Consider the following 12990-nt stretch of genomic DNA (forward strand, 5'->3'; position numbering starts at 1 on the left):
TTGATTATGTGTTATTAATTGAGGAATTTATTTATTTATATAGTGAACCAAACAAGAAGATGACATGATTTACATTTGCAAGAATTCACTCAAATGCCTCCAGAGTATTGAGGCACTTTTTTGTTTGATGCAATTGAAATTTGTAAGACAATAAATAAAAAAACTTATATATATTACTCATATGGGAGCTACTTAATGCTATTGGAAGTTTACACCAATGTCCTTGGATATTCCACTAATCTTATAAACATGCCAAGATCCCCCCTTTTTAATTCGGGCAGTACCAATTCAATTTCACCGATTTTAATCCAAGTATATATAGATTTACTATATTTTATTATTAAATTATTATTATTTTTTAAATTATTATTTTATTCGTTGGATTTTGATAAGAGAAAGATGGAAGAAAATGGGAGGATATGGTCTGTTAAGTCGTAGGGAAAAGAAAGAGAAAATGGGATAAAGAGGGGAGAGAGTGGCGGTGAGGAGAGAGAAAGGAGAGAGTCCAAAGGTAAATTAGGCAAAAAAAAAATTATTAATCTTAACTTGTAGGATTACTTATACCAATTAAATAGGCTTAATTCACAATACCAAACATTGTGATTAATAAGACTGCGTCTGCTTGTAATAATACTAACCAAACATATAGTCATGACAAATAATTGTATAATACCTAATCACACGAACCAAATGGAGCCGAAGTAAACAAGGGCTAAGAGTATAATTGTGCCTACCATATAAATCAACGTCATAATCTGAAAACTCAACTGTCATTTGCCAAATGCAATTCTGCCTCAGTAACAGGGTTGAAAAAATGCCAACTTGAACCATGAAAGGCTCGAAAAGAATCATCAGAAAAGGTATTGACCCTAAACTCTTCAGTGAATCTCCTGACAGACAAGATATGCTTCCTTGTCTTGGCAACATCTAAACTCTTGCAGATTGATACATGCTGCTCGTATGCACTAAAACTATTCCCCAACAATAAAAGCCGCTTCAGTCGATCCACTCTCCAATTTGCTTCCAAGAGATTGTCATACAGCTCTGCCTCACAATGCGGCATGAAGAACATTGTAGGTTTTTGCGCCAGTCGGCGACCTTGCTCATTGATGGATAGCACGGAACAACCCAGAGATGTCAAGACCTTAAATTCAGTCAAAGAAATTATCGGATCGAATATTTCTATTGCTCCAATCCAATCAAATTTCCTCTTCATCAAAAGTGCAAGACTAAGCTGCAATCGAGGGGGTTCAAATGATTCAATGCTACCAATACCATATATCACCATCTGCATCTTTTCTTCTGAACCCAAGGCCTTGAGAAACCTACTCGTCATTTCAGGACTTTGCATTTGGTCGAAGAAAGTAAGACAGAAATCAGTATTCTCAAGTTTCTGGATATAATTCTGCATCTTTTGCATCAATTTTGATTCTCTTTTGGTGTCTGTTTCAACATCTATTGGAGCCCAAGGTTGCTTTTCTTTTTTTTTTGCTGGAATCACAAACTTGTGAGAACTACAATTCCTCTTCCCTCGACGCGGCAAGACAACAGTCCAATCGTCTGCTGGAGCAGAATTTTTTGGGGGGCAGAGAATTTTCGCAGAAGAAGACATAGTTACAGGGAATGGACTCCTCCACAAACCAGGAGAGGAGCAGCAGCATTCAATTCCACGAGCATGCCAAACTTGAATTTTGTAACAGCAAAAAACCTTATATATGCATTCAGAAATCACTAAAACGCATAGAGGATATACAGCTCTCACTGACTACGTATGCAAACAACCTGAACTATACAATATATGGCAGAACCAAATATTCATGCACTTCACCATTTTGGCAGATGAGACAAAATATGGATCCATGTCCAACATGTAAAACAACATGCGCGTTCAACATAAAAATCATGCCAACAAAAAAAAAATTCATCGCTTCTCAATTAAGATAAAAAACCAAAAGTGGGCAACATCACAGTGTGTAGCAGAACTTGATTAGGAGGTTGATGAATTTATATTTGATCTACTTGTAACTTGGTTGATTCACTTTATTATAAATTGATTTGCTCTTATCCATTTAATCTCATCACTTAGGGTTGTACCCAATGAAGCAGCACGACTTAAACCTTACCGATTCCGCTTATTCTAGAAAACAACCTGCCAATTTTCTGTATCACAGTTGAAGAGCATCACATGTTCTATTCCATTATTTTGGTCACAGCTCTCGAGAAGCATACCACATTTGATGCACTCAAAAAAATTTACTACTCATCCCGAATGATCAAACTATGAAGAGCCAATTTCGTCGGCAACCTGATTTATCATTATAGAAAGAAATTACATGCTACTCTTCTCTTGATAACTTTGCTTCTCCGCATCAATTATTAAATTGGATAATGCATGAATGAGGTAAGACCCTAATACCTCCAGATTCACATTTGTAATCATGCCAAGGAAATAACAAAACGAACCAAACAATCTAAAACCAAATTCATACTGTTCTTTCTAACTTATCCACAAATTACTTGTATATAGCTTACTGCCACACCTGCACAAAATTCAGCATCCCTTTTGTTCAATCTCTCATCCGTGTTAAATAATACTGCTTGTACAATAATCACTAGAAAAGAATCTCAGTCCAACTACAAGACTAAATGGGAAAAACACAAAAATAAAAATTCCAAAAATAACCAAATCAATAATTTTCAATTTCAACACCCAACCACAATTGGAAAAAGAAGCATAAACCTACAAACACATACCACCAGAAATCCAGTCGGCGAAATCAAACCAACTATTGAGCCAAAACGATCACGGAACCCCTCGCAGAATATATATGAATTATTATTTTATGGAAATTTCTGATTTGAGAAACTCTGCGGCAGCAGAGAATTTTTGGGGTTAATTTTCTGCTTTTTGTTTGTCATTTTGAAGGTTATTGTACAACAACGCGTGGGCTTTTTAAGGGGTAGCAAGAAGACATTTTTCGCCCTAGCAATCTTCGTAAGAGTTGTATTCGTTTCTAACGGGTCCAAGAAAATCTTGACGGATTTGGGTTATGGATTTTCCCTAATCTGCTCCAAATCCATCCCTAATCAATTCGTAAAATTACGTTCAGACCCTCTTCAGTTTTGATGTGTTGTTTTATTGTTCTAAACTTTGTTTTTCTTTTTCCTTTTTCCTTTTTCCTTTTTCCTCTAAAGTAATTTGTATTTTTTATTTTTTTTACGGTGTAATACATGAATCATACACTATTTAAATGTAAACATATTTGCACTAGATCCCAAGATGTCTTTTAATCATTTCTTTTTGGCATTTAAACGGTGTGAAGTACGATGATGCGAATACTTCCTTTTATAAGTCATTTAATGTATCTGATGTGGTTGGTATATTTAAAAAATGGATATTTCGTAATTGATTTAATCTTAATTACTTACACGATGAATTGACTATGTGGTTACCATTAATTGAGCAATTTATTTGGTAAATTTAATTTTTGAATAATTGGCATTTAAATCCTCTATTATATAGTCATACGCCTATCTATTGAAACTTGGGAGTTAATGATATTTTTGATATCTTCCTTCTTCAATTGGATTTTTTTCGCTCTTTCCTTCTTCAAGTGGAAACATGATGCATGAAGCATCGAGGAGCCGCACAAAGTTGTTGATAGTGTTGGGAGGCAATTAGTTAAACCATGCCATGGCATCGGTTATGTTCAGCAGATGAGCCTTGGCAATGAAATGATCTTGATGGTATTGAGGATCGTTAATTTTATTGCACTCAGCTATGTTCAATATTTTAACTTTTGGTGGGATGACTTTGTCCAATGTATGAGGTGCGAATGGACTTCGTTTGGGTGGGATCAACGAGTGGAAAAGCTTGGTACTCCTCGACCTTCTCTTGCTTAGCCAATTTGGAGGGATTCGAAGACCTCTCTACACTTTGGGTTCCTCCTACCTACCCGTTCCTATGGAGGAGTGGAAGTTGAGAAAACATCATGTCTTTGTGGAGGGAGACCCTACTGTCTACCTCTCCTTTACAAAGAGCATCATCTCTCTCACATCTTCTCATGACCATTGAAGACAAAGTGCTCTCTGTAAGGGAAGAAGGGGTCGAGAGTACACCTCATGGGAGGTGTCTACTGACTCTCAACCTCTTAACAGGGCTCAAAATTAAGATTGAGTAGAGGTAGGGGAATTCTTTCTAGAGTCGAGGGCTACCTCCCTCCTTCCATATTCAGCGTGTTAGATAGTATTAATTACTGTTTTGTTTCTTTTTTTATTTTTATTCTGAACGCTTAACTCTTCCTTTTCCACATATGACAAGGGAGGGAAAAGACAATATGTCAATAACCAAATCACACTAGTACTAGATCTCAAGATCTCTTCTTCTCATTTCTATGATTAGTGTTTTTCAAGAGTGGGTAATTACGTAATTGGCTTACCCTTAATTAGTGTATATGGTGAATTTATCATGTGTTATTAATTGAGGAATTTATTTATTTATACAGTGAACCAAACAAGAAGACGACTTGATTTACATTTGCAGGAATTTACTCAAATGCCTCCTGAGCATTGAGGCACTTTTCTGTTTGATGCAATTGGAATATGTAATACAATAAATCAAAAAATTTATATATATTACTAGAACGGGAGCTACCTAATGGTATTCGAAGTTTACACCAATGTCCTTAAATTTAAACTAATATTATACTATAAATTTAAAATATAATATTTACCAAATACTTAATAACAAATCAAATTCGAACAAATCCTCGTTCCTCACACTTATAAACCTATATTTGAAAACACACAATCCAAATATATTTTCATTTTTCACATAAAAACCTATAAATTACCTCATTCAAAATGCTAGAAACATAAAATAAAACTGGAAACAAAATCAAACGGCTCACAAACTCTCCATGCTCTAGGTGCAACTTTTGACAACCCATATATTTTCTATGACCTTAAAATTTTTTGTTCTACAATCTTATCAACTGAAACATCAGATAGCTATGATCAAGACATTTTCAATATTATTATCACATATTTCTTACTTTATAGAATACATTACCTCTTTCTAAACATATTTATAACATTCAAGATCCAATTTAAACTTTAAGTGGGCTTTTTTAAATTTGCACACACATCACAAACATAATTTTGACACGGTTAGAACAACTTAAGTACGAAGATATCTTAGTAGGAAATGGCAAAAGTTTGATTGATATTCCACCATTGGGCTTCGCAGCTGCGTATGCTAATATGAACACAGCTAATATGAGAGAGAGAGAGAGATGCATGGATGTATATTTATATATATTTTGAATTGCATAGAGATTTGAGACAACAACTAAATAAATGGCTTTTCTTACCTAATACTTATGATTTTCTGACACCGAAAACCCAACTCCGACTCCGTCACCGTCACCGTCAAGATTTACAATTCCGAGACTGCTTTTGTGAGTTTAATAGTTAGAGAATCGTTTGACATTTTGCCTTTACAAACCAAACAATAAAAGGCACAAAAAGCAAATCCACAACTCTCCCTCCAACTAAATTCTTGTGTTTACATCCAAATATTCAAAGTTGGAATTTTGTCAATCTTGGCCACCTATTTCCTTCATTTTAACTATCTTTTTTATAAAATTTTGTAATTTTTGAAAATATACAAACAACTTCGTGTAACATTTTAAATGAGCAAATTATCACTTTATATTTTTTAAAATAAAACAATTCACCTCATAAGATAGGGAGGTAAATTATTTCATTTTAAAAAGTACAGAGAGGTAAATTACTATTTTTTTTATCATAAGGAATAGTTTGTTCATTTGCAATATCACAGGTGTGAAGCCCATTTTCTTCTAAATAAAATCAATTTATATTTTGTTTTTTACATTTAAAATATCAAGGTAAAAACATATATATTTAGTACAAAATACATTTAAAAAAATACTTATATAAGGAAATATTAATTAAAAGGGTTTAATGCAATTTACCTCTATGTGATATTACAAAAGAACAAATTATTCTCTATGAAAAAATAATAGCAATTTATCTTTTTGTATTTTTTAAAATGAAGCAATTTATAAAAAAAATAAATTGCTATTTTTTCATATAAAATAATTGTTTATTCATAAAATTAGAAGAGAGTTATCTGCATTCATTTTGGAACAACCGAGTCAAATTCAAATCCCAACACAAAGTAAAGGGATAATTAAAAAATAAAATACTGACGTACAGCGAGTAAAGCAACAAGCGTATGAGGCAGAGGAGGATTATAAACTATTATCACGTGCCTAATCACATGACCACACTGGAACTGCACCATCTAATAATCTTGTACTAAGTCAGTCAGAGTTGTAAGTGACAGTCAAAATTAAGACTACTCCATCTCATCACATGATCCCACTTACATTGGATTCCAACATCCATCAACATTTCTATATATATAACTCTCATCTCATTAATCATTAACCTTCAAAATCTCCTTACAACAACTTAAGCTCCACCATTCTCTTACCAAACCAATTAAATTTCCGTCTCTGAAACCCTGCTCTCTTGTTGAACGCTACGCACGTACGTCATCGCCAATTATGAAGTCCCGTTTCATGGCAGCTTTCGTTCTTGTATTACTGCTCGTCATGCGTTTAAACTACTTGCCTAGAGCAAAAGCGACGAGGATGAGGCCCCTTGTCGCGTCGCCCTCGTCTTCACAAACTCTCAAGGATTTGCACGATAGAGAGAAGAGCCCGTACAAGAAGATGAAGTCGAGCTTTCGGAGGATTCCTCCGAGCAGATCGAATCCCACGCAGAACAAGTAACTTCCAACACTCGAAGTTGAGGCTGTTTCCATTAATGATGGATGAGAAGTCTGTGGACTGATTAGATGCTGTGTTCTTGGTGTTGCTGCAGGTTGAAGCCTCCATAGGATATATACATATGAGTGGAAGAGTTGATTCTTTCATCATCTTTGATAGGTGTGATGTAGATTAGAGTTTATGTTTTTTTTATTACATATGATAGAATCAGTTGGTGATGCAATACATAGAAATTTTGGATGATTAGTCACATTTTTGTGGTGGTGTGTTTATAGCTGGAAATGTGAATGAATAGAAGAAGCTTTGATCATTGAGAGTAGCTTATTAAAGTTGGAGCAAGGACAGAAACTGCACACAAACAAGGAACAAAAGAAAAAGAAAGAAAGAGAGAGAGAAAAGGTTGTCCATTGGTGGGAGGGAATGCGCATGGATTAGGACAAGCATCAATTATCATTGTACTCCAAACTATAGCTTATAACAATCCTCTAATTCAAATCTTTTTAATAAACTCTAACACACCCAGATGTTGACTGTGGGTGGTCTTTACACAAGTATAGATTGGGCCAGAATGCGGCAATGGCTTCTGTGTGAAGATAAAATTTGGCAATTACTGGGCCCAGATCTTACAACAAAAGATTTTAAGGTGGAATTCTTGAAACTAGAGAGGACAACAGGTTGGGTTTAGAGTGGATTTTGTCAAAATTTGAGACCCGATAAATTTAAAGCCCAACCCAACGGGTTGGTACTGATAGGTCTGGTTTATATTTTTTTAAGTATTTAATAAGTATATTATTAAAAGTAATACTATCATAATTTTAGGGAAAAAAATGCAAGTGTCTCCTCTCTTATATGTAAAATCAGTTAAAAAAAATAAGTAAATTATCTCCTTATTTTTCATATTGAAACAAAAAAAAACCTTCTTAGAGGGGTGGTATAATGCATCTTCCCTTCTTGTGAATTTGTAAGATTCTTAAAAATAAATTATTATTTTATATATAAATCGATATAATATATTGACATTTATGTATATAGAATATAATAAATATTTGTAATAATATATATAATTTTCATATTATTTTCCATCTCCATCTCCCCTCCCCCGCTAGTGCACTTCATCCTCCGTCGCCACCACCTCTTTTCATGTCCTTTTCCTCCCGTGTTTCGCCGTGCACGTTGTTGCTCCCTTCCTACACCCCTCCCTTTTGTCCCCACTTTTCCTCTTCCCTCTCTCGTCGCTATCTCTTCCACCGTCATTGTCTCCCCTCCTCTCTCTCTATACATTTATATATTTAAATTTTTATATCAATATTGGTACCCCTAAAAGTTAGACTTAACAATAGCCTAGAAACAAAATCGCACAGGACCACAAAGAAGGCCCCCATCTAGGACCCTACGAGAAAGGTGTAGGCCTTGTCGCAATGAAATCCAGATCAGAGAGTGTTAGATAATTCTAGATTGCCACCACATAGAACTCCTCTATCCATGCTAAGGGCCTATTGGGATTGATGCTTAAGCCGCCAAAACCAGCATAAGCGATGGACACAAAAGACAGTCTAAAGACAACCCTATCTAGTTGGTAGCCTCCAACCTAGAGACTCTGGAACCATGGTTGGGAGAAGATATTCGCTCAATATCCTTACTAAGAATTTAGGAGCCCCATATACAAAGGATATCCTCATCCTTTCCCTAATGATCTGGGGACTCCTCCTGCAAAGAGATATATGTTTTACTAAATGGAGGGTTTCAGCCTTTATCCCCCAAGTTGGGATTCACCCACAATAGACGAGTAAAATCTCGGGATGTCCAAGTAGGGGACTTACTCCTCCGACGGTGTGGATACCCTAAAATCAGTGGACAGATTAATCAAATTAAATCAACAATTCGTTCACCATTGATTAATCGAGACCTAAAAGAGTAGCTTCTCCAAGTAGGTGCATGACCTCTTAGGTTCAACCTATTGATAGTTATGAGCTCACAACTATTATGACATGTCAAATTTAATTAATTACATTAATTAAATTATTTTAAAATGAACTCCTTAATTCTAAAACTCATTAATTATGGTTGGCAGCAACACGCCATGAAGACATATTTCTAGGTGAATACGGCAGCCTTTCGACAACGAGAGTTATTCAAGAAGGTCCTTTTATCAATTATCTCTCGATTGAGCCAAGGCATGGATTGTGAGTCAAAGCCTTGTTGACTCAATAACTATGCATAATTCTTTTTTTTTTCTTGATTAAGACGGATAACCTAGAAATTCTTTGCCTAGTTGTCATGGTACCTTGGTCAAGGGTGTATTAATCAGAAACAGTAAAGAACATAGGAAATCTCCTACTCATGACACTCATTAACATTCATAGTAAATGGACTTGTACATAAAATATCCATTTTATTATCATCTGGATGACCAGAGAATAAATCAAAACACAAGGGACATAGTATAAGATCATTATGGTGCCTCAAGTTTAAGAATCAATCTTGTACTATCTTGTCAAGAAATTATTAATTCATAGTTGCAACCCTTATAAGGAATTTTCGATGGAGTCGTTTAGTGACTTGTTCTTATTGAGGACCCTCACACACACATTAGTGTATCCACACCCAACGTCTATAAAACTACACGTTCCTCTAAAGAGCATGTGTCATGTGAGCAAGCCTCCATACGATCAATGATATCCTTGACTTGTAGTAGTAGTGAGGTCATGAGTGTTTCTCTCTCTAGAAAGTTTTCTCTCTAGAGTGCCTCAACATTGTCTTGCTCTATCTCGATTTTCCTTCAATTTTCTGCAAATTCTGGTCCGATTATTCACTTCTCCTTGTGTTTCTCATCAATTTCACCGAACAATTGTGAGTTTTGAAGAATTTTAGATGCCTGTAAAGCCTCTACAGTCGGCTGGTTCTACCACCAAATTCTGTTCCTGCTGTAAATTCGTTGTTGCTGCTGCGGATTCTCCATTGCTGCTGGTGGACTTTTCTGCAGATTTCAGCAACTAATGCGCAGGTTCCAGTCCATCTCCGGCCACATTCAGACGGAGAATCCATTTTTGTTTGGTCAGAAATTTAAATTTTGAATTTTTGAAATTCGAATTTCAACCACATTGGTTGTGCCTGCTGCTGTTTTTTCTTCAAAATTCTGTTACCTGCGCACCTTCCACCATCATCATAGACTGTAATCGGTGGTAGAAAGGCCTGAATTTCTGAATTTTCCGGTGAACGGAGTATTCAAATTTTGAAATTTGATTGTGCTGCGAAACTGCCTACTGCTGCCATTATTCCCCATCATTTCTGCAGCTGTTTGTGCATCAGTTTTTGCAGCCGTTTCTGCTGCCATTTCTGCTGCCGTTTCTCTGCCTGTTATGGCCAAGACCAACAAGGTACGAAAACCGGCTGCCGGCCTGCCCTCCGACCACCCGTCGGCCAAAACCGCAACAGTCAAAGCAGGTGCTACTGCCCGTCTGGCGGGTGAGCACCAACCGGACAACAAGAAGCATAAGAAAGTTGACACTGTTACTACCGGCCACCCGCCCGGCCAGTCATTGACAGCATCCGCCAAAACGGTTGAAACACTTAGCAAATCGGCCGTCCAACTACCTGATTCCACAAATACCGGTAAGGCCACATTTGGTGACTTCATATCTTCCTTGGATGGTACCCCCTCCTTCTCTAAGGTTGATGCTCCAACGCCCACTGCCTCCTTGCCGGAAGGGAAGCAACCGAATAACGTTAATGCAGCTGAGAATTCGGGCAAGGAACATACCTCATTTGCGGGGCTATTTAGCACCAACCGTAGACTCACCGACGAAAACAAACTCAGCAAGTTTGAGCTTGACGATGGCCCTCTCACCTTGGAGCCCAATGACATGCTTGATGTTCGAAGCAAGCTGGGGTTTTGCCTCGTCGGCTATATTGCTGGCAAATTCCCAGGACTAAAGGCGATCCGTGCACTGTCCCAATCTTGGGGATCAAGTTTCCAACAGCACGAGAGCGGTTGGTTAATCTTTCGCTTTGCCCGTGAGGAGGATAGGCAGCGAATTTTGTCCGGGGGACCTTATTTCATATATGGACGTCCCCTCCTTCTTAAACACATGCCGGATTGTTTTGAGTTTAAAGAAGATGATATTAGCCTAACACCGGTTTGGGCCACCCTCCCATCACTCCCCCTTGAGTGCTGGCACCCAAATGCGCTTGGCAAGATAGGCTCTAAACTTGGCAACCCCATTGCCATGGATTCTCTTACACTGAAGATGGAAAGGGTGTCGTATGCTAGAATACTGGTAGAAGTTGATGCTTCAAAAGAGCTTATTGACCAGGTGGAGTTCGTCATGCCAAACGGCATAACACGAAAACAACCGGTTGCCTATGAGTTCACCCCCAAATTTTGCACTGAATGCAACAGATTTGGCCACCTTAAAGAGACATGCAAGGGCACACACCCACCGGCCGCGACTGCTGCAGCTGCCCCTACTACTGCACCGGCCGTGACTGCTGCAGCTGCCCTTGCTAATGCACCGGCCGTGACTGCTGCAGCTGCCCCTTCTACTGCACCGGCCGTGACTGCTGCGACTGCCCCCACTACTGAATGGACTATGGTCCAAAGGAGGAAAAAGGGCAAATCAACCGAGGTGACAACCAAGCCGGCAGTGGAGGCCCCCCAACCAAATCCACTGGCCATCACGGCGAACAAGGAACGGACTATCACGAATGGAACACATTCATCCGAACTTCAGGATAATGAGGCTACCACACTGACAGAGTCTGATAACTCATCGCCCAATTCCCCGAGGACCAATTTCATGCCGGGGATCAATTCCAATGAGCCTGTACGGGTGTTCAGTAAACCGGTGAAGCAGACAGGAGGGGAGTCTCCCCTTCGATCCCCATGAAGATTGGCTTTTGGAACGTGAGGGGATTCAATCGACCCCTCAAACACAATGGGGTTGCCCACCTCATTAAGCATAACCGGCTCTGTCTCTTGGGCATTTTGGAGACAAAGCTTGCAGCATCTAAGATTCAGGCATTTCTTAGCCGATCATTTCCGGGTTGGTGCCAAGCCAACAACTTTGACACCATTGCCGGTGGACGCATCTTGGTGATTTGGAACCCGGCAGTTATCGACCTTCAACCGGAGGATATCTCACTGCAAGTTATCCACTGCCGTGCCACGAATAAGTCCTCTCAACTCTCCTTCTATATATCGTTTTGTTATGGACTATATTCTGTTGTCAATAGAAGGAGTATGTGGGAGAAACTTACAGATTTGGGACAGATGATAAGCATTCCGTGGCTCATTATGGGAGACTTCAACTGTGTGAAATCTCCTGAGGAAAAGCAACTTGGAGTGACGCCAACTTGGTACGAACTCAAGGATTTCGTGGACTGCTGTGCAGCACTTGGACTGCTTGACGTCCCCACAACGGGTTGCTATTACACGTGGTATTCCAATAATGAAAGCAACCCCGTGTGGTGTAAACTTGATCGGGTCCTTCACAACAACGAATGGCTTGAGGCCGGTTTACATTGCGGCGCCCACTTCAACCCATCGGGATGCCTATCCGACCACTCCCCGGGTATTGTCACTATCTTTGATCATACTCCCACTAAACCAAAACCGTTCCGGTTTTTCAATATGTGGGCAGAACACCCGGATTTCTTATCCACTGTGGAGCAGCGATGGAACTTGCATGTGGAAGGAACGCCACAGTTCATTCTTTGCAAAAGGTTGAAAGCACTTAAGGCTGAACTGAAAGCTTTCAACGTGCAGCACTACAGCCACATTTCCACTAGGGCCAAAGAGGCTGACCTTGCATTGCAAGATGCTCAAAACCAGCTTGAAACCAACCCAGGAAATGTAAGGCTTCGGGAATCTTTGGGAGATCTTAGGAGGAAGGTCGTTTTCCTTGCCGAGGCTGAACGGAACTTCTTCTACCAAAAAGCCAAGATTCACTACCTCAAAGAGGGGGACCGTAACACGAAATTCTTCCACGATATGGTGAAAAGGAATGCTGCTAGAAACTCCATCACGGCAGTTACTAGAGCTGACGGGACGATCATTACGTCTGCCGATGCAATTGCCCAAGAGTTCGTTGATTACTATACAACACTCTTGGGCACCGAGTCTCACACCATCCCAGTTGATGATGAAGTGTTCAATTATGGCCCCAAACTTTCC

General features: G+C 38.7%; 1 protein-coding gene across 2 annotated transcripts; it reads right to left on the reverse strand.

The window, feature by feature from the left end:
- Nucleotides 1-646: 646 nt before the first annotated feature.
- LOC105162837 (protein SENSITIVITY TO RED LIGHT REDUCED 1) lies at nt 647-2974 on the reverse strand. Of its 2 annotated transcripts, none has more exons than XM_011080999.3 (2): nt 2755-2974; nt 647-1683 (listed from the first exon to the last, which is right to left on the reverse strand). In XM_011080999.3, the coding sequence occupies exon 2, from the start codon at nt 1610-1612 to the stop codon at nt 764-766; it is 849 nt and encodes a 282-aa protein (XP_011079301.1). In that variant the 5' UTR covers nt 1613-1683; nt 2755-2974; the 3' UTR covers nt 647-763. The 2 variants fall into 2 exon arrangements, with proteins under 2 accessions (XP_011079301.1, XP_011079293.1); XM_011080991.3 differs by having other exon boundaries at nt 647-1708.
- Between the last annotated feature and the right edge of the window lie 10016 nt (nt 2975-12990).

This window comes from Sesamum indicum, linkage group LG1 (genome assembly GCF_026168435.1).
Source record: "Sesamum indicum cultivar Baizhima isolate 11 linkage group LG1, ASM2616843v1, whole genome shotgun sequence".
Classification (NCBI taxonomy): domain Eukaryota; kingdom Viridiplantae; phylum Streptophyta; class Magnoliopsida; order Lamiales; family Pedaliaceae; genus Sesamum; species Sesamum indicum.